Below are 21,775 nucleotides of genomic sequence, written 5' to 3' on the forward strand. Positions count from 1 at the left end.
GTGTGGGCTGCCTGCTCCCAAAGCAGCACGTGGCTGGAGCTGCTCCCTGCTTTTCATCCGTGCTGGGAATGAGGTGGACACGATCTGGACCCCATTAGCTGGTTCTGTGTACGTTGTTAAGTCAGGCTGACACAAATAAATGCCTCCTCTTGCTGAGCAGAGCCAGCTGGGAGTGAATTCCATCTTGAAAACCACAATCCTGGGCTGAGATCAGCTCCAGGCCAAAGATATCTGTTAGTAATCCCTGAATTGAGAGGTATTTAGAGATGCAAAAGCAGCTAACAGACTATTGCTGATTATTCACAGAGCTCTGATTCCAGTAGGGGACAGAAGGAGCAGATGAGGTAAAATCAAAGCCATGTTGAGGTGTGCTGAATCAGAGGCAAGGTGAGCATCATTTACCTCTCAGCTCTGGCTCATGTGCAGGTTTTCAGTGATACATTCCCGGTGTCCGTCCTCCCTGAAGTGTCCTTTGGTAGAACAGACACCCCAAGAGGAGCATTGCTCGACACCAAGGGGAGCCTTGGTTCTCATTTCTCACCTGAATCTGTTTGGATGGCTCTGATCCCATGAGCAGCTCCACAGGGATCCTCCAGCCTGGGAATCCTCCAGGTAAGGGGCCAGGACAAGGTGGGGGCTCCTGGACTGCAAATCAATCATGATGGGAACGAATGAAGCTGAACAGAGCAGAATTTCTGTGAGCACGAGCAGGGGGACAGTCAGGACCAGGGCAGGGACTGTCCCCTGTGCTGGCACTGCTGAGGGACCTCGAGGGCTGTGTCCAGTTCTGGGTCCTCCGTGTGGGAGGGACCTGGAGGGGCTGGAGCGTGTCCAGGGCAGGGAATGGGGCTGGGAAAGGGGCTGGAGAATTCCTGAGGGAGCTGGGAAAGGGGCTCAGCCTGGAGCAAAGGAGGCTCAGGGCTCCTTGTGGCTCTGCACAACTCCCCAGGCAGCCCCTGCCAAGGCCTGAGCACCCTTTCCATGGGAAAATTCCTGCTGCTGTCCACCCTGAGCCTGCCCTGGCCCAGCCTGAGGCTGTTCCCTCTCCTCCTGTCCCTGTTCCCTGCCAGCAGAGCCCGACTCCCCCGGCTGCCCCCTCCTGTCAGGGAGTTGTAGGAAAAGCAAAGAGGGGCAGCTTCCCCCTCCCTGTTACAGCTCCTGGAGCATCCTGTGGGGCAGCCGAGAAGTGGAACCTGGTGCCACCCTGGGATTTGAGTGCAAACAGCGCCAGAAATGAGCCCGAGCTGAGTTCAGTGCCATGTCCAGAGAGGAGCTTTTATTTTAGGAACAGCCACTGCACCACACATCACTGAGCACAGGCAAGGACTGGCACCACCAGCCAAGATGGGCAATGGGGAAGCTGAACTGGGAGGCCACAGGAGCAGCCAAGGAAATCCAGAGTGGGGCCTTTCCATGAGACACCTTCTTCTTTTCCAGGGCAATCCTGCCACTGCCGATGGCACGGTGGCATTGCTGGGCTCACAGCAGCTTTGCTGGATTCTTGGTTTAGCCAGCAGGAGCTGCCAGGTGGTTCCTGACAGGTTTGCTGAGCCCAAGGAGGAGTTGGAGGGGACACAAAACATGGACATTTCGTGTTTGGAATTCCATCCAGTTGGAAGGGGAGCCCTTTCCCAGCGAGAGCTGTTGACCATTTTGGCTGGTGAGCCACTGCTCCCACTGACAGAGCCTTGGGAACGCTGCCCCTGGGGAAGTCGGGAGTTCCTTTTAAATTCAGAAGAGATCTTTTCCTAATGCACATAAGAATAAAGGAGAAAACAACGCCTGAAGGACAACGGCAGAACCAAAGAGCCCCTTCCTGTGGCTTCCCAGTGCTGCTGGTTCCATCTCACGCCAGGAAATGTCACACCAAGATTTCAGTGCCGTTTAATGGGGACAGAGAAAAGGTTTTTTTTAGGATTTCTTTACGAAATTTGGCACTTGAGGTGAAAACAAGCCAAGCTGTTTTGCAGCCTCGTGTGCCCAAATCCCAACAAAACCCCGGTGGGCACTTCCACACAGGGGGAGGATCACAGGACTGAAGCAACCCTGGATGGATTTTTTTCCAAACTTTCAATAATGGCTTTTTTTCACTCACTGCTCTGGTGAGTAAAAGAGTGAAGTTAAATGAATATTTTTAGGAAACAAAGCCCTGTAAAAACAGGTCATTGCCAAACAGGTCCCGATGATGAACCAGGAGCACCTTCCACCACCAACACCAATAATTTGTGTCTTTCCAACTGCCAGCAATTTTCTGCCTGGGTCTTCCAATCAGGGCTGTTTCTGCCCAGTGCCCTTTGGAATCCTAAAGGAGAAGGATGTGAAGCTCTATCAGTGACTTTGCTGTGGAAGAAGGATTTAAAGAAGTTAGACACCATGGCCAGGAAGCCACTTCTTCTTCTCATGCACAACATTTCTCCTACCGAGCAACATTTTTGTTTGTTCCAAGCAGGATTTGTCTGTTTACAGTAAATACCTGTCACATAGCAACAGAAATATTACTAAATAATAATACACAGGATGTTAAGCTCCTTGATCTAGAAGCTTTTAATGAAAAAACCACGTGTTCCTGATAAAAAATAATAAATAATGTCAGCTTTTCTTTGTACATTAAAAATATCTGTACATGGTTACACGCTGTACCAAAGCACAGTTTTATTTTCTAGGCTCAGGGTGGCATTGCTGGGGTAGATCTTCACCTAAGAAGGGTCGAGGCTCGTGGTCTTGATCCTGCATGAAAATCCTTTTCCCAAATTCGTGGAGTTGAGAGCCTTGCCCACCCTTCCCATGCAAAGGGGGAAGCAGCTCACGAGGAACGTGGCAACATCGACATGCAGGGAGCAGCTGAGGACAGAGATCTTTGCAAAGGGTGACACTGGGAAGTCTGGAGAACTTCCTGCCTCAACTGGAAGAGACCAGCAACAAATAGAAAAATAAGGTGGCGAAGGTAAGTAGAAGTCTCTCTTCCAAGCGGAGCTAGAAAAGGGTTTAGATGGTTTGTTTTCCAAGATGGCACTTAGTGATCCATTGCAGACTGGCTCTGCCTCTGGGCAAGCTTCCTGCTAGCTCAGAATGCCCAAAGTTTGCTCAGGGGAGGGATGGGGACAGCACTGGGCTCCAGGGCCACATGCCATCCATTGGGAATGGCAGAGCACAGCCGTGGCTCTGAGCTGGGATGTCCCTGCAGGTCCCACTCCAACCCCTGGAATCCTCCTTGGCCAGGAAACACAACCAAAGCATTCCCAGAGCTCTGCAGGGCTGGGGGAAGCAGTAACTGGTGCTGGCCTCCCCCCAGGGGTGGAACCAAAGGACAGCAAACATTTCCTCTCGTTTTCCTGGAGAAAACCTGGAGCTGCTCCTCCCCTGACAGTGTCCGGTCTCCGGGCAGGACCTGGCAGGGATGGAGCAGCTCAGTCCCATCCTGCTGGGCTTCAGCCACACCTGGTGACCTCCAGGACAGGGGGATGAGCTGAGCAGAGGGCAGCTGGGAAGGAGCAGCTGGAAAGGAGCAGCAGGAGTCCCGGCACGGGGTGGTTTGGAGCTGTTCTCTGTCCTGACTTTGCCAGGAATTCCCCATTCCTGGAGCAGGGCTCTGGCACAGCCGAGCTCCAGCTGCTCCTGCAGGGACAGGGACAGCAGTCCTGACCCTGCCCACGCTCCCACCCAGCTCCATGGCTGGACATTCCTGGGAATTCACTGCAGGAGGCACCATGATAACGCAGATGGAGGATTTTTCCAGTCCTGCTGCCCGAGAATCCTTGGGATATCCTACAAGACCTTTGTTCTTCCAGCTGGACTGTTCCTCTTCTGGGCCCAGGACTAGAAACAGGACTCTTGGGATTCAGGGTCGGTGTGGATGGGAAGCTTCTCTTGCTCCTGGTGGTGCCCATTGTGTAAAACCGTGTACCTGGGAGGGGGAACACAAAGGTTTGTCAGTGCCAGATCAAACGCCAAACGTAGGGAAAATAGCAACTTGCAAACCCCAAAGTACATTTAAGAGAGTGATTCTTCCAGATATCCAGATCCCACATTAAGAAGTGTGAATCCCTGCTTTGCTCTGTGACAGGGAATGAAATCCCTGAAAACCAAGAACCGGCTGGGTTTCAGGTGGCTGAGGTGAACTGCACTGCCTGAGTGTGCTTGGCCTGGCAGATGCTCCTGCAGGAATTTCCCAGGCTGGATGCTGGTCCCAGCAGGGCCAGGTCCCTGAATGTGCAGATATTTCCCTCAAACATCCCTCGGAACTCCAGCACTTTAAACAAGGACCAGGAATTTTAACCATGTGCTCCCAATGAGTTACAGACTGGATGTCAGAAAACAAGGAAAGACATTTTGCACCTCACACTGAACAGACTCCAACGAGACGGCCACAAAGTGAAAACAGAGCTGGAATTCGATGGACCAAGTCAGACAGGGACACTGTGGGACACAATCCACCCGGGAGACCTCGGGAATGCCAAAGGCTCTGCCACGGATGGGACACAGAGAGGAAAACCCCTGCTCCATCCCAGGGCAGACACTTGGAGCAGCTCCGGAGCAGCTCAGGACGATGGACAGGGACTGGAATATCCAAGGATCCAAACCTTCCTCCGTGTTCTGCAGCCGTCCCGGAGCGGAGCAAGAGCAGCAAGAGCAGGCGGTGCCGACTGTGAGAGGTTCATTAAGCTAAAGAGGAGTCATTAGGGTGTCCCGGGATGTCTGTGGCACAAAGTGTCTGTCTGAAGCCTCTGGCAGTGAGCTCAACACTTCCAGCTGTTTACCCTGTGGGGAAAGAGGACTGGTAGGACAGGAGGAAAGAGCATTCCTGGCACAGGGAGTGGCAGCTCCTGGCTCGCTCAGGTACCGGCACATCATTCCTAAAAATATTCCCAACACCTCCAGAAACCTGTTAAGGGAGTCCTCTGCTCCCAGGCTTTTGTGTTCCATGGGGTTTTTCCATACCCTGCAGCTTCTCCCTTCACAGATGTAAGTTCAGAGGCGCCTGCCGGCTGCAGGGGACCGATTTAGTGCTGGAGAAAAGCTGAGATTTTACAGCCCTGCTTTTGTTCTCACCCCTTGGTGCCTTCACGGATCTCTGTCTGAAAATGCACTTCATTTTCCAGGTGTGGGCACCTGTGGGGAGCAAGCGTCAGGGCAAAGGCTCAGCTGCACCTGGAATTCAGCTGCTTCCCCTGCAGGATCACACCTGGTGTGCCTCAGCTCCCACCCCGGGCACTTGCCAAGGATTTATCCTACAAAGCAAGGAGGAAACGGCCCTGGAACCCTCCCTGTGTGGGCTGAAGGCTTCAAGAGAAAGGAGCCAGGTAGGTCTGAGAAATGAACACATCTGAGGGAGCCGGGCTATGTGTGCAGGAAAATAAAACACGGAAAGGGTTAAATGCATTAAGTAAATTATCTAGAGCAAATTAATTGCTCCGTTTTCCTGCCTCTGATGAGCTCCTCCCATGGGATTTGTGCTCACAGAGAGTCCCGGGCTGGCCCTGCCCTCTGCATCCTCCCGCAGTGGGCACAGCGTTGCTGTCACTTCCCCTGGAGCCTCCCAGATCCCAACCACCCCCCACAATAAACCCCAATAATGGGAAGGCACTGCCCCCCTGGCACCTGCTGCAAACCCTCCCCGTGGCCCTTTAGTTGTGGGATGGCCAATTTGGGGCCGACTGCTGGGCACGTCCCGCTGTTCCTGGCAGCCCAAGGGACTCTGTAACTACAGCTTGGACCAGCTCGCAGCACAGGAGGGGAGCTCTGGGGGTTTGCCCTCCACAGGCTCACGAGCAGAACAAGGAGCTCCAGATATTTGGGAATTTGGCAAATCCCAGGGAGAAGACTCCAAGGGGACGCAGTGGCTGCAATGCTCCCACTTCCACTCCCTGCAGAGCCGTCCCCGACACCAACCTGGGCAATTCATGAGGAGAGCAAAGCCCACAAATGGCTGGGCTTTGGTTTCCCCACCTGGAATGAAAACCAGCCACCAATTCCCAGAGCCCGAGGTCCTGCTCAGTCCTCTCCTGATGAGCAAACCTTGGGATCAGCCCTGACCTCTCAGAGACAGGAATTGTGAGGGTTTGGATCATGTTGATCATTAATAACAAAGCAATGAAGGGAAAGCAAAGCCAGCCTGGCCCAGCCACAGCTGAATCCTGCTGGGTGGAGGATTTGTGTGGCTGCACCTCCCGCATTTTCCACCTTCCCAAACCCACCCGAGGTGTGCAGCTGCCGTTGCTCTCTGTTCCATAATCCTTTCCCAGTTTACAGCTGGTTTCATTAATTATTGCTTCCATTTTGGGACCGGCAGGAGCTGGTTCCTGCTGTCCTGACATTCCCTGGACACTCAGGGGAGCTTCTGCAGCTGGGCTTTGTGCAGGGAGGGACGAGAGCTGCTACTCTGGGCTCCCCAGCACTTTTGCCACGAAATCCATCCCCTTCTGCTCGAAAAAGGAAGGACAATAGGCAGAGAAGAGGTTTTTCTGCAGAAATAGGGAGGGGTGGGGGTATTTTTGGTGTATCTGGCACTGCCAGGGTACCTCAGGTCTCGCTGGGTGCACAAATGCCTCAGGAAGCTGAGACATGTGCTGCACAAAAAGCTGCTAAGCACCGCCTTCCATCGTATTTACAAATCTCTTTGTAATTTTTGTACTATAAATGCAAAATTGTCACTGACAGAGTTTCTAAAGGCCCCCCTGAGAATGCAGGAACAGAAGAGAAAATGCAGGTATTGGGTTCACTGAGATGCTGCTGCTCTGAGCTGTTCACTTTGTTTGCTTCTCTCATTCTCCAAACTTTTTCAGCTTCAGATATTTTCCCCGTTTCTGATCTGGAGCAAGCCTGCAACTCCTCGTGAGATAAAAAAGAAGAGAAAAGCAGGAAAGAGCAGGCTCCAAGGGGTGTTCCAAGCCTTTTGCTGTTTATATCAGGGGCCTGATCTCCCCACTGCAGTATTGGCAATTGGGACAGTGAACACTCACTGCCTGGGTCTTCTTTTGCTCCTGTTCCAGTTGCTGCAGCCCAGCTCGAAATGAAACACTTCAAAACACATTTCTTCCTTCATGTGCAACCAGAAACTCCCCCCAGGAACCGGCCACCATCCCACCTGGAAGAGATTTCCAGGGAAAAGGCAAGTAGGTGATGACGGCTCCCATTGCATCACAAATCTTTTGTTCTTTGCAGGAGCACCCAGGACAGATTTGCTGGGACCAGAGGAAAACAAGACGGAATTATGTAAAATGGGATGAACTGGGAAGATTTGTGCTTGGCTTGAGCAGAATCCCATTTTCCATAGTGACTTTTTATACCATTTTTATCCTTAACCAGCTAAAACAGGGGAATGTAGAAGAGGTTTTGAGGTAAAAGTTGGCTGGAGACACATTTGAAATGGAACTGAGCCCCCAAATTGAATGAAGGATTTCACCTTCTCTAAGGTTTGACAGTGGTGCTGCTCCCCTGTTCATCTTTCCCTGTGTTTTCCTTTCTCTCCCAAAGCCATTTCCCTCTGGAATATTTGCAGCAGCCCAGCTGGAACTTCACCCTCAGTGTTGTGTCCATTCCTCAAGGCTCTGCTGCTTTCAGATGGACTTCCAAGAGCAAGAACAAATCCCTCTGATCTCCGAGGGGGATGGTGGTGAACAATCACTTGGCAGAGGTGATTTTAATGAACACTTCACTGAAATCAGCCTTGCACCATCTGCTCGGTTCCAGAATTACAAATTCTGAGTTAGAAAACAACAGAATTCACAAACCGCTCCGAAAGTGAGGGGAAGAGAGAGCAGCTTAAGATGATTTTTGTGACTTATCCCAGCCCGAGATGGATCTGCTCTGCTCCATCCTTGTGTCAGGAACAGGTGGAAAAGAGTCTCTTTTTTAATTCTGTGGTTTATGGCAGCCACAAACCCCCAGAAACCAATCCCTGGAAGTGCAGGATGGGTCTGGGTGGCACCAGCAATTCCCCAGGTTGGAAGCACCAGGAAAGATCCCCACAGATGAAATTCCAGTGGGCCAGGAATACAATCTGAGGAAGGTGCCCTCGTGTTGTCTCCCTGGAAAGGTACTTTTGACATTCTTGGAAAACTGGGGGATGCTGGGAAACAGAGAATTGAGAAGAGTGTGACATAAAATCTGAGAATCCATGGAATTCCCTATCTTAATCTGTGATGTTTTTCCTCTTTGGAAGAGTGGGAAGGCTTTGAAAGAGCAAAATCCTTCAATCTGAACCACACCAAATGTCAGAGTGAACTGGGAGCAAAATGCTTTGTTCCATTTCCATCTTCTGCTGAACAAAAAATGAATGCACAGAGGCCAAATTAAATGGAATTTCACAAAACATTTGCTTTTAATGCAGCTGCATAGGAAACCTCCACAAATGAGAGAGGGGTTGTCCCTCTGTCAGCATTCCCAGATTCACAGACTCCACAAAATTAGAAGCTTCCCAGTGACTCTGTAAGCTCTGGGCTGAATTTGTCCTGTTCCCACCACTGCAGTGAAGTTCTGCACTCGGCCATCAGCAGAAAACCCTTAGGGCAGGGTGAGAATAAATTGAATTATCCCATTACAGCCCAGTAGTGGAAACCCAGATCTTGGGAAAACGTTCGGATTGCTGAATTATTTACACGGCTCTGACAGCAATGTTGATTTTAAAGTCCTTTGTAGTCAAATCTAAGCACAAATCTCTCTCTGTCTCATGACAAGTGTTTATTTTCCCACTCCTGAGCAGTTAAGCTGATTCTCTTCATTATCTTTAAATCAAATAATGCTGGTCCGGCCCTGGGAGCTGAACTAAACCCTCATCATTCTTTACTAAATTTCAAGCAGAGGTTTTATAAAACATCTGTCTCCAGCCCACTTCTCCCAGCCCCCAGTGCATTTGTAGGATTTCTGCAGAAATACAGATTTAAAATTAGCACTTCTTGAGTAAGCAAAGCCCTTGAATGAGAGAAACATAAAAAAAAAAAGAGAGAAAAAAGAGATTTTTTTTTTTGTTTGTCTCTGACAAGTCACAGGAAACAAAGCAAGCATCTCCTACTATGTTTGTGTCTCTCCTTTTTTTTCCCATTGTTCCATCATCCCTCCTTTTTTCTGGCAAACCAGGACTAAACCCCCTCCAGTCCCTTTATTTTTGTGTTTGCAGGAGCTGTGGATCTTTTTCAGGGAGGATGTTTAGAAGTGCAGCCAAATAACAACCTGAAATAGGATCTTGAGGTGAGATGTCCAAACCCTTCAGCATCTCATTTCCTTTTGGTTTTCTCCTGCTGGATTGGACCCAGGTTTTGTTTCCCTGGGACTGCAGGTGCTCATTTCCATCCTCCTTTTTAACCTTTTTTATTGCCAGGCTCTATTAATGAATTTCTCTTCCCAATCCCCCTCACCTCCATTGCTGAATTGGACCATTTTCCCCTTTTCCCACTCTCCTGCCTTCAGCTGCTCCACCTGGATAATGTTTATCATTTTCCCTATTTTCCACTGCAGGATGTCCTGCTCAACTTTAGCTAAAAACCTTGGAATTTGGGTATTTTGAGCATGAGTTGGTGAGGGAAGATAACAGATCCACACAGCAACCAAGAGGATGGGGATGGTGCAGAGCTGCTGAATTCTTCCACTACAGATCTGCGACATTTTAATGTTGTAGAAATTGATGTTTCCACAACAGAAGCCACAATTTGGGCACCAAAAGGACAGAAATGAAGCAGATTTTAAAACCAACGAGGAGCTCCTTGTTTGCAGTGAGTGAAACCCATTTGCTAATTATAAATCAGGGTAAACAAGTAAGCAAAGGAGAGCAGCCACTCAGGGGGATGTGGGGAAGGGGAGCCCTTTCCCCTTTTCCTCCCATTAACTCCCTATTTCCATTTCTCTCCCGTTAATGTTCAGCTTGGCACTCCATTAGAGGCTCTAATTAGCTCCAGATTTTGGCCTCCAGTTCGTTTTTGCACTGTAATTAATGCAACAGTCATGAGAGGCCCAAATCTGATAATGAGGAGAGCACTTGGAAGCGCTCAGACACGTCAGAACCACAGAGCAGCCCATTAAGAGCCGCTCACAGCCACTCCCAGATGGGATGGCTCAGAATGGGCTGCTGGGTTTAAGCGTCTCAATTAATGAAACACAAGCAGGATCAATTAATAATATTCAAATGGAAGATAACGATGATTTAAAATTTTTTTTTAATGGAGGTCTCACCACTGGCATAATTAAATCTTTCATCTGCTGGGGGATAAACCCACATTTGTTAAAGCTGTGAGGTGAAACAGTGGCAAAGCTCGGAGCTGTTTCTTTGTTCAGTGGAGTTTGTCAGGTTTCAAACACGTGCCGCAGTGGGAGAATCCCAGAATTCCAGGTTGCAAAATCCCTCCCAGCCCATCGAGTCCAGCCTGTGCCCGATGCCCACCTTGTCCCCAGCCCAGAGCACTGAGTGCCACCTCCGGGAATTTCTTGGACACCTCCAGGGATGGGGATCCAAACCTCCCTTCCAATACCGAATAACCCTCTCAATCCAGGAACGGGTGGCTTTTCTGCACTGAAATATCCCGTGGAAAATGGAATTACAGCTCGTGGAAACCGGGCAAAAACCTCCCCATCCTTCCCTGCTTTGTGTGTGAACAGCAGAGCTTTTTGTTTTGGTGTCAAAACCAGATTTCCTCCCAAGCACCACGTGTAGAGAACAAAAGTCTGGCACATGCTCGCTGCTCGTGTCCCTCCTTTGGGTCCCTTTCTGAGGAGCAAATGCCACCAACCCCCTCACAGCAGCTGGGGCTCCCACATGTCCCCTCCCACCCTCCCGGCTGAGGGAAGAGTTCTGCTCCCCAGGGAATGGCTCATCCAGCCTTTCCTGCCTCTCGTCCGTGCAAAACCTGCGGGTTTGTGTCCTGGGAATTTCTGTACAGCCCCAAGGTGGTGTGGAAGCTGTGCTTACCTTGAGGTACCTAATTTAAGGGCTGGGAATTGTATTTTCTTGTAAGGGAGTAATGACGTAAAAATCAAATAGCAAAATACAGTTAAATAACAGTTACTTTAAAAACTGTTACATTTAATAACAAAAAAAATTAATAATAAATATCCCTGTGGTACCTTTAACATCTCAATTAGGACCTGTTGTAGTTAAGTTGTAGTAAGTCTTACTAACTTAATCTGGTGCCTTTCCTCAGCTCTCCATCGTGGGAAGGAAAGCTCAGAGAGCAAACACCAGGTTCCACCACGTTGTGTTCAGTATGAGTTTCTTCTCCCTTTTCCTTCTTTATCCAGATTTTCCAATTAATATTTCTATGATGTGATTGAAGTAGCACATTCCTGGCTCTGGACTTTCTCTCCTCCAACCCACTGGGTGTGAATTTGTAAAGCTCCATCCGTGCTATTGTGAACAATATTAAGTAACTGTGAGCTGTGCTCCCCACTCCTCATCTTCTGTGAGCCTTTTATCAGGATTAAATGTCACACCACAGATGGGGACATTGGCAGCGGGTGCTCAATTTGAACAAAATCTCCAGATTCTCCCTCAAAAGCCTTGGTTTGATCAGTGCAGGCTGGGATTTCAGACCCCCTGTGCTCCCTCTATTCACCCACCAGCAAAATTAATTCCCTGCCTCACTTTCCTGGACTTTCTCGTCATTTTTAGCTGTTCAAAGATGCCAAGCCAAGGAGCACATATTGCCTGTGGCGGTGTTCCTTCCCCTGTTCCTCAGGAAGGATGATGCTCCCCTTGCTCATCCCCTTCCCTGCCAAGAGCTCTCTCCCAGCAGGGTCAGATCCTCTTCAGGAGGGGGGGACAGGAGCTGCTGCTTCATTTTGCTGTGATTCAGAGGCTGCTCAGTCCCCACTTTGTGTCACTGTGTCCCCAGACATCCTGTGCTGGTGCTGTTATCCCACCTCAGCCTCTCCAGGATCTGAGGATCTGTCCAGGGATGCCACGTGCTGCTCCCTCTGGGATTTCAGGGATCCTCTGAACTTCTCTGTGAACAAAGACCTGAAGGAAACCCTTTTTTCTCTGAGCATCCTAATGAGCAGAGCCTCAAATATCCTGAAGGTGCCCAAAAGAAAAATGTTAAGCTCAACATTTGAATAAATCATGTCCAAGGGTCAGGAGAGGCAGAAATCTGAATATTTGCACAGCTCCTATTTGTGGGGAGGAGGAGGGGAACCCAAAACCAAGGGATGATAATCAAGAAGATATTTATTTATTCTCTGATGGATTTGGGGTATTTTTACTCACAGTAAAACCAGCTCTCAGCAAATCCCTTCGAGCTCATTCCTTAGAGAAATTCCCTGTGGACTGGGACATGATGTGAAGAGTTCCACTGATCAATGAATTGATTTTGATCACAGGAGGAGGTAACCAAGGCCATCAAAACCCCTGTGTGTGTAAACCCTTTATTTCCACATGCCTGCTGTTAACACCAGGTTATTTCTGTTATTTTGTGCTTTCTTCTGGTCCTTCTGCAGATCTGAGCGTCTTTCAGGGCCACCTCTGAGGCCCTACCTGTCCATTTCTTTATATATTGTTATCAAATTTGAAGTGCAGAGCAAATAAGTTCAAACTTCCGAAGGTTGTGCCCTCCCTTGGCTGCCCCTGGGCCTGTCCATTTGCTGCTGCAGAGGAGATGCCACAGCCCGTAAATCTCTGCCCCAGTCCCTGCTTTGGTAAATAAAAGCTGCTCAGATTTATGTTTGTTCCTCCTTGAGGAAAAGCACAGCAGTGCTACAGGTGGCAAACAGAACAGAAAATTGCTTTTCAGCCATCAGGTTTCCACTGTAGCTGAGTTCAGTTTGGGCTCTCCTACAACAGCCCCCGGTGTCACAAAATAAACCCAGTTTTGCACCACACTTCCTTGTGTTACGTTGAGGCAACCAACCAATGATGTTCTCAAGTGGCTTCAAACTGAGAGTGGGTTTAGACTGGATATTGGGAAGGAATTCCTGGCTGTGAGGGTGGGGAGGCCCTGGAATGGAATTCCCAGAGAAGCTGTGGCTGCCCCTGGATCCCTGGAAGTGTCCAAGGCCAGGCTGGACGGGGTTTGGAGTATGCTGGGATAGTGGAAGGTGGTTTAGGGTTGAAACTGGATGAGGTTTAAGGTCCCTTCAACCCAGGCCATTCTCTAATTCCATAATTCTAAGGGATGAAGATCACCCTGCTCTGGCTGCTGCCTCAGAGAGGAAGTGAAGGAACTCTTGGGTTTATTTTGGCAGAGCTCTAACCCTGACCTATCGAGCCTGCAGAAATCCAGGCCTTCACTCCTCCCAGTTCCACAGGGATCCCTGTGTTTGGCCAGGAGAATGGGGCTGTTCCAGGGGCTAACCCCAACCCCTTTAAATAAACCTGGCTGGGGAAGCTGCTTCAGAAAAACAATTTATGAACCCAGCATCTCACACCCCTTTGCTGAGCCAGTTGTGAATTGCTCCCTTTCATCCTCTCCAGCTGTAAATCATGTTGCTTAATTAATCTTAATTAACTGCTGTGGGCATCTCTGGAGCTCAGTTCTCTCTTTATTTAATTACACTAACACACCATGTAATGCTCTCTGTTCAATGGGATGTTTTGCACCAGAGTTTAATCCAGAAGCTGAAAGAATTAATTAGTTCTTAGAACATCTCCAGAGGGGTGGCCAAGCAAACTGGGTTTGTCACAAATGCCTGGACTCTTCAGTGACCAGAATCCATCCCTGACATTGCACGCCTTGAGCCACAAACACATTTCCTTTTGCTGGGGCTCTCAGATCCCTGAGGGATCTCCTGGAGCAGGAATCAGACCCATGGGAGACAGAGCTCTGGGATTTGTCAAGAGTTTACAGCTTGTTCTTGTTCCAAAAGCTTCATCCCCTGTGCCCTGGCCCCTCTCTGCATCCCCATGGCCTGAGCCAGCCCCCAAAAGGGATCAGCTGCCCCTGGAATAGGAATTCCAGCAGGAAAAGCATCTCCCTGTTTGCCAGGGCTTCATGGGAACAGGGCATTCCCTTCCCCAACATCTGCCTGGTACCTCAGCACATCCACACTGATTTCATTGCCCAGCAAAGCCTGGAGCTGCTGGGCCTCCTCCTCTCCTCTGCCAAAAAGAAGCTGGGATGGCAAAATATGGAACATTGCAGGAAAACTCTTGGAGCAAGGACAAAGGGGAGCAAAGGCAGGGACTGTCCTGTGACCCTGGAGCTCCCAGAGCTCCTGATGCTCCTGCTCTGCTTGACAGCTCGGCTTGTGATGATTTTGTCACCAGGATGTTCCCTCTAGCTGTGATTCCTTCAGGAACACACCTGCAGGGCAGCACAGGGAGCTCAAGCACCCCAAAGATGGGCTGTTTAAGGGGAGCACATTCTCCCCACCCAAACACAACCAGTCGAAGTCACTGTAAAAGCACAATTCTTCCCACAGACAGACAAGCAGAGCCTGACTGGTTTGCTCCCAACATCTCCATGAACTTTCTGCTTCTTCTTGGCCCAAGCAGGGAGGTCTGGATGCATCAGCAATCTCTGCAGGGATCTGTGGGCTAGGAGAGCGTGGTGGTTGTTGGAGACTCAAGTACTGAGGGCCAACTTCGATCCATCCTTCAGGAATCAGCTTCATCCCAATGGAGGGAAGTTCCAGGTGGGTCAGGGCCCTCCCAAGCCCAGCTGCTGGCAGTCCAGTACTTATGGCAGTACCATTCCAAGAGCTATGACAATGACACTGTTTATAGCTCTGGAAATGGCGCTGCCATCGGCACCACGGCGGCGGCTCCATCCCCTCCCTGCTCCTCCTGGTGCTCCAGCGGCCTCGGGTGGAAGGAATGAGGATGGAGGAGCAGCTTCGGCTCAGAAAGCCCTGAAATCTTAAGGAAAAGGTCCCGGTGAGGGTGTCTGGAGAAGCCTTCAGAGGTGCTGGCTCCAGTCTCCTGCAGCTGGAATGTGCCCTTGGAATGCAGAGCACACACACTGCGCTCTCTGTTTCCTCTTTGACCCTGGGGTTTAGCTGGGAAAAAAGGGAAAGCCTCCCTCTCCTGATTGCTCCCACAGCAGGTACTCTCTCCTTCCCTTTGGATTCAAGCCAGAAATGCTGCACAGCCCTGGAGTTCATTTCTCCTGGAGAAAAGCACGTGGAATTCACAGGGCACGCACCAGCTGAGCAAACTGCCCCAAATCCACTTCCCAGTGAATCCTGGAGTCACGCTGGCAATGAAGCCCTGGTCATCCTTACTGCCCTTTCCAGCTGGAAGCCTGTTCCAGGCTGGGTATTTCCATTGGTTCTTTGACAGCATTCCTCAAACCTGAAGGATTTATGCTTTGGAAAATTGGGCAGCCTCTGGTTTCTGCTGCTGAAACCTCTTTCCAGGACATCTGTTGTACCACTACAGCCATAACTCCCACCAGGGATCATCCTTATCACACCAACGAGTTGTTAATGGAGGAAAAAAGACAAAAAGGAGCTTTTCCTTCTCCTTCCAGGGACATCCTGCAGCCTCCAAGGACGATTGTGGGGAAAGGTTTGAGTTACAAGCTGAAATCACTTTTTCTGATGCCTGAGGTGTTTCAATCAGCTGTGCTCCCACAACAGGCACTGACAGCTTCTCTCTCAGTGCTTCTAAGCCTCAAAAAAACCCCAGCACCATCTCCAATAACTTTTCTGCAGCCTCGCCGAGGATCTCATCAATAACAACTGTGACAAAATCAGCTGGGGGACATAATCAAGGACAAAGAGAGAAGCAGAAGAAAAAGAAGCAGTTTTATCACCCCACTTCTGTCTCTAGACCAGGGAAAATTGGCCCAGAGCATGGAAGGAGTGCCCAGGGCAGGTTTTTCCAGTGCATTTTGCTTTTTTTTTTTGTTCTTGCTCCTTGTTGCTTTTTGAATCTGAGCAACTTTTGCTGCTGCCCTGACCTAGAGGGAGGTATTTGTCCCTTTGACCAGGGAGGTGTAAAATCCTACCAGACCAGCTGGGTAAGGTTTTGTGACTCTTTTGCACAGATATGATGGAAAATCAAGATTTTCCTCTCTGTGCCCAGCAGGACGAGGGGAGAGGTGTCATGTCCAAGGGTCACAAACCCTGTGGAGTTTGGCAGCAGCTCATCTTGGGTTGTTCCAAGCAGAGGCAACACCTTCACTGGAGAGCAGAGAGAGCAGCACGCCCAGCAGATCACAGTGGCAGCCTCTCTCCAGTGGAGCTTTTTGGGACAATTGTGGCCAGGATGGATCACAACAAAGGGATGGACACAGGGATGCTTCCACAGGGATGAGAGCAGACAAACACTCACACTCACATGAGGACATTTCACAGACACCTGACCCAAAGGACTGAGGGAACAACAGCCAGGTACAGCTGAAATTTAGACCTTTGAGTGCTCAGTGAAGCCTTAGATCCCTAAATGTGAAGAATCCTGAAGCGTTCCAGGTTGAACAGGGCTTGGAGCAGCCTGGGATAGTGGAAGGTGCCCCTGGCAGGGGGTGCAATAGATGGGCTTTAAGGTCCCTTCCAACCCAACCCATTCCATGAGTCTCTATTTCCTCTGTTTCCTGGGAGGGATGGTGCCAGCTCTCCCTCAGAGGCTGGGTGTTCTGCAGGGCAGCTCCAGGGAGCAGGCTGCAGCCTGAGCACAGCTCTGCCTCCCCGTGTGCCCAGCACGCCCGGGAGACCCGGCTGTGGAAGCTTCCAGATGGAGGGAACAGAAACTGCCTTGAGCTCTGCTGGGTAAAGCAACTGCTGCGATCTGCTGCCTCCCTGAAATCTGTGTCCTAATGAGGAATAAACAAAAGCACTGAAGGGAAAAAGGAGAGAGAACCCCCTACCTGCCACTAATCTGTCGGGATAATTGCAGCTTTTGTGGGAGCTGGGCAGTCTGGCCAGGATTTGGGGCTGCAGGAGAAGGGATGGGTACAGTGGGATGCTGGAGCTGTTCTGGGAGTGTGGCACTGAAGGCAGAGATGCGCTCCCTGTGTCCTATCAGTCCTTGTGTCATCCCACTTCCCAGACGGGGAGGCTGGGACCACCAGGATTTTCTCAGCCCTGGGATGAGCCCTGCCCCTTTTCCCTGCCATCTTTCCTGAAACATCTTGAGCAGGAAGGCAATTCCACACTAATTCCATTTTTCTGGAGCTGCACGTCTGGAAGTGCCTGGCCCTGGGGCATTCCCATGGTGGCAGGAACCCCGCTGGAACCTCTGAGGGAAGGGGAAGCCTCAGAGCTGTCAGGTTTAATGGACTTAAGACAGGTCCAGTCTGGTCTTGGACACTTCCAGGGATCCAGGGGCAGCCACAGCTTCTCTGGGCACCCTGTGCCAGGGCCTCCCCACCCTCACAGGGAGGAATTTTCCCTGGTATCTAAACCCCCTCTCTGTATCCTGCTTTTCTATGTGTGGTGCCCACTGAGGAGACCCTGCAGTGCTGCACCCTGGTCCCTGGAGTGAGAACAACCATCCCAAAGGGGAAAATCCCTGTTATCCACATCATCCTGCAGCCAGGAGCCCACTCCCAACATCCTGTGAGACATCCCCAATCCCCTGGGGCTGCTGCCTCCACCCCACAAGCGTTAAGCCATAAATAAAGGAGGGTTTCAATTCTGTGGCAATGAACAGTGACCAGACCGAGCTGCAGTAATAAAAGAAGGGACTTACAGAGCATGGTCATGGCTAGACAGGAGCTGGTCTGCTGCAGAGGAGCAGGAGGAGCTTGGAGACAGAGGAACAGCCACTTTTAGTGCAGGAAGGAGCAAAGACAGACACAGTGAGGGAGTTAAGGGGGAAAAAGGAGAAAACACAGCGATGGTTAATCGGGAAACAGCCCCACAGCAAACACTGAGCAGTCAGTGGCATCAGTCAGAGCTACAGCTCCAAACCTCCCACTAGAAAGAGCCTGGTTTTAGAGTTAGAACCACATGAGCCATCAGGTGGAGTCCTCCTTTCCATAAACCATTTTGGGAACCATTCTGCTTTCCAAGAAAACCCTTTTCCTGTCTCGCCCATAGGGTTTTAGGCAGGAATTCTCTGCTGAGCCTGTTTTCCAAAACCTCTGCAGTATTGCTCTAGGAAGGGATTTGGGAGCTGGGTATTGCCTTCCTCCTGCTCATTCCATGAGTTCCAACCATCCCTTTGGTCTGACTGAGGATTCTCTTTGGAGGAAGCCACGTCTGGCTCCTAAACCAAAGTCCAGGGAGCTGTAACTTGGCCACTTAATATGTCCCCATGGTAACTGCCATGCTCACTGCTAAAAAATCTGATTTCTGGAGGCAAAGCAGAGCTGCTGGAGTTCCCTGGCTGGTGATCCTGGAGTCTTTTGACAGCTCCCATGTGCTGGAAGTGTTGGGTTGGGATTTTAAGTACAGATGGGAGAGCAATAGCTGAGCTCTCTGACTTCGTCTGCGGTGCAGGAGGACAGCAGTTACCACTTAATCTTTACTAAAGCTGGAACTATGCCTGGCTGCAAGGATGAGCTTTAAAATCCCCCTCTGTGGGCTGGGAATGAGGTGCTGCTGGTCTCTCACCAACCCCCTGAAGTGCAACAGGGAATTGCTAGGGGTTCCTAAAGCACTGACCAGCTGGAACCCCTCCCTCATCCTGCACTTTTCTCCTGAGCCAACAAGAGCCTGGCACAGTGCACGTGGAAATGAAAATTTCCCTGCATAGCAGCAATCCCGGGCTGGAATAAATCAAAATTCAGGTGTCTCCAATCCCTCAGAGTTAAACAGCTTTCCTTATGTGAGGAGAGGATAATGCACAACTGTCCCTGAAGGTAGCTGAGCCTGAAATAGGAGCTCGGAACACCCGTGTGTGCCCTGTGCTGCCAACAGCAGTGCCCACGAGGGAGGAGAGAGGGGCAGGGAACTCCAGGAGAGCCCAGCAGCCTGAGCTGCCCAACCGTTCACTGTGGGACAAGAAGAACCCCAAGGCGAGCAGACACAATTTTAAAGCCAAATCTGCCCAGGCAAACACACGTGAAGCCAAGCAGAGGGGAAAGAGGGTTTTAAGGGAATTAATTTAGCTTGCAGCTTATTTGAAAGGATTTTATGGGCTTGTTTTAAAATGTATCAAGGACGAAGATCCTTTCAAGGACAGAAGGAATGGTTTGTCACTGAGGGGCATCATTCCTTCCCCTGAGTTCCGGGAGCTGGTGTTTTACAGAGTTCTCTCACAGAACTGAACCACAGAATATCCTGAGCCAGAAGGGATCATCCAGACCCAACAACCCCACCCTGGGCATCCCTGGGAGTGCTGTCCAAACGCTCCTGACCCAACAATCCCACCCTGGGCATCCCTGGCAGCGCTGTCCAAACTGTAGCTCTGGCAGCCTCGGGGCCACGCCCATTCCCTGGGGAGCCTGGGCAGTGCCCAGCACCCTCTGGGGAAAGAACCTTTCCCTGAGATCAATCCCAAATTCCCCTGACTCAGCTCCAGCCATTCCCTGGGTCCTGTCCCTGGCTCAGAAGAGCGATCACTGCTTGGTTTTCCTCACTCCCACTGAGGCTGAAGGGGGCTGTGCCCAAGGATGGAGCTCCAGGGATGCCCAGGGGCTGCAGGAGGTGCTCCTGGGACACTCCTGCTGCATAAAGCATTCCCACCTTCCCCACTGCCAGCTCCAGAGCTGTGCTGGCTCCGTGGAACGCAGCTCTTTGAAGATCCCTTGGCAGCACTTGTGGAAGTGTCGCTCCTAATTGCTTTCCTGCCTGTGGAGCAGTTGCTTTGTGCGGTTCTTGTCTCAAGCGTTGGATCCAAGTGTTATGAAGTGCTTTCAGTGCTAATAAATACCAACCATGGTGCTGTAAAAGCCTGTCACAAAAGCAGCACAGGGCATGAATCTCCCTGAGTGCATTCATGTGCCTTTAATACATCAGGGGAAGCTGGGACTGCTCCTGTGCACTGACAGATCCATCAAGGAGAAAGTCACTCATTTGCAACATTCATATGAGACATGAGCAGTTTCTTGATTCTTCTTTTCTTTTGTATTCGAGTTTGCCTGTTTGGCTCTGCTCTGTTTCGTGTGGCTTTGCAAAGTGACAAATTCATGTTGTTCCCTTCAATTCTTAAATAAATCTCCAAATATGTTGCACTTAAACTGTTGTTTATGTGTCTTTCCAGAGCTGGCTTCACTTCAGTGGCACCAAAAGCACTGCCAGGACTCAGAGCCTGGAAGACTTGGAGGTTAAAGGAATTGTGAGACTTTGTTTTGAGGGAGAAAAGGACTTCAGAGCAGGAAAATGCTCCTGTGTGGATGTCACATCGTTTGGGCTTAATAGCAAGGCAAAGTACAAAAAAAAATGGGAAGGAGCTGCCCAGGAAGGTTTGGGGTCCCCAAGGAATTCCTGGATGTGGCACTCAGTGCTCTGGGCTGGGGACAAGGTGGGGATTTGGCACAGCCTGGACTCAATCCTGGAGGGCTTTTCCAGCCTCAGCGATTCCATGATAACACAAACACTTCACAGATAAAGCAAAAAGCTCTTTAGTGCCACGTGCTCTGCAGTTCCTGAAGTGTTTTGATGGATCAGGGGAGTGACACAAATTAACAGCCTCATTAACAACCCTTCTGCTAAACCTTCAGGAGCATCTCTGAAAGCCTGGCAGTGGCAGGCACAATCTGCACTCCAGGGACATGACTGACTTTGAAACCACTGCCAGGGAAGGCTGAACGAAGCAAGATGGGAATTCTGGCTTCTGCGAGGGGAAACAGCACCAGAGAGAGGGAGGAAGTCAGGATGAACCTCAGCAATGCTCCCAGTCCCAGCCCAGTACTGCTGGAGCAAGGAGAAGTTGTACAGCCAAGCCTATCCCAAGGGCTGCTGTGCAAAACTCATTTCAGACCTGTGCCTGGAATGTGTCTGTGCCTTCTGGAATCCAGTTTAAAGGCAGCCCAGCAGAAGCCCATGGCAGGAGTCCCTGGGGAGTTCCCAAACTGCCTCCTAAATCTGGTTACCGGGGTTTTCAAATGCTGCTTCCTGTGATGGCTGCAACGGTCTGGCATGGGCACAGAGCAGAAAGATGAGTGCAGAAGTGAGGACTGGAAATCATCAGCTCATGCAGGAACAGCCCTAATCAGCTGGATTTAATGGGGATGGAGTATTTGCAGGGCAGGATGTAAATCCCACATTTCCAAAGCAGCAGTGCAGCTTTACTGGTGGTAAACCCAAACCAAGCCTGGCTCTGGATCAATTCTCAGGCCAGGTCACTGAGCAGCAGATGGTGGCAAGGATCACCTTTGCTATGCCAAATAAATCAAGCCAAACCCTCAAAGTGGCCATTTTTTCTGCTTTGAAATGGAAAGTTGAAGGTGGAAAGATGCTCAGAGCTGCCCAAGGGCTGGGATCACAGGTGGGTGAGCACTGCAGGCAACAGGAAAGATTCCAAAAGTGGCAAATTGGTAAAAAAAAAATCAAATCACAGCAGGTGTGCTGAAAGTCCTCAACACCTTCCTGGAAATTCCGAATTTCTGGCCAAAATATCTTGGGAATAACAAGGCTTTCTCTCCCACAGACACTCCAAAAGCCTCAAAAAGCAATTTTAACACAGCAAGAGGGAAGCTTTTCCACATTATGAGTTTACAATGGGGCGGTGCACACAGTGCAGGAATAAATTCTCCTCCAGCAATCAGAAAGGAAGAGAATTATTGAAAAGAAGAGGAACAAAGAAGCAAACCTAAAATGAAAATGCCCTTCCACAACTAGCTCTGAGTTGGAGATTCTGCTGCCCTGAGGAAGAACAGAACATGACAATAACTGCTGAGGTTTCTATAGAATTTCTAACCCTAAGGCACGAGGAGCTCTTTGCAAATGCTGATTTGCATTGCCTGGAAACACTTTGCTGATAAACCAAATTAATCTCTGGAGGGGAGAGAACCAGCCCAACACATTC

General features: G+C 50.2%; 1 protein-coding gene across 5 annotated transcripts in view; it reads right to left on the reverse strand.

The window, feature by feature from the left end:
• Window positions 1-1,249: 1,249 nt before the first annotated feature.
• Window positions 1,250-21,775, reverse strand: part of HTR4 (5-hydroxytryptamine receptor 4) — a 70,102-nt gene continuing 49,576 nt past the window's right edge. For 3 of the 5 annotated variants that reach the window (XM_048320097.1, XM_048320098.1, XM_048320099.1), the window contains one exon: window positions 1,250-3,904. In XM_048320097.1, coding sequence (XP_048176054.1) covers window positions 3,817-3,904 — 88 coding nt within the window. In that variant the 3' untranslated portion in view covers window positions 1,250-3,816. Of the gene's footprint in view, window positions 3,905-4,580; window positions 4,759-17,279; window positions 17,628-21,775 lie in introns of those variants that run through there. The other 2 variants (XR_007206985.1, XM_048320100.1) reach the window with 2 other exon arrangements.

This window comes from Corvus hawaiiensis, chromosome 15 (assembly GCF_020740725.1).
Source record: "Corvus hawaiiensis isolate bCorHaw1 chromosome 15, bCorHaw1.pri.cur, whole genome shotgun sequence".
Taxonomy (NCBI): domain Eukaryota; kingdom Metazoa; phylum Chordata; class Aves; order Passeriformes; family Corvidae; genus Corvus; species Corvus hawaiiensis.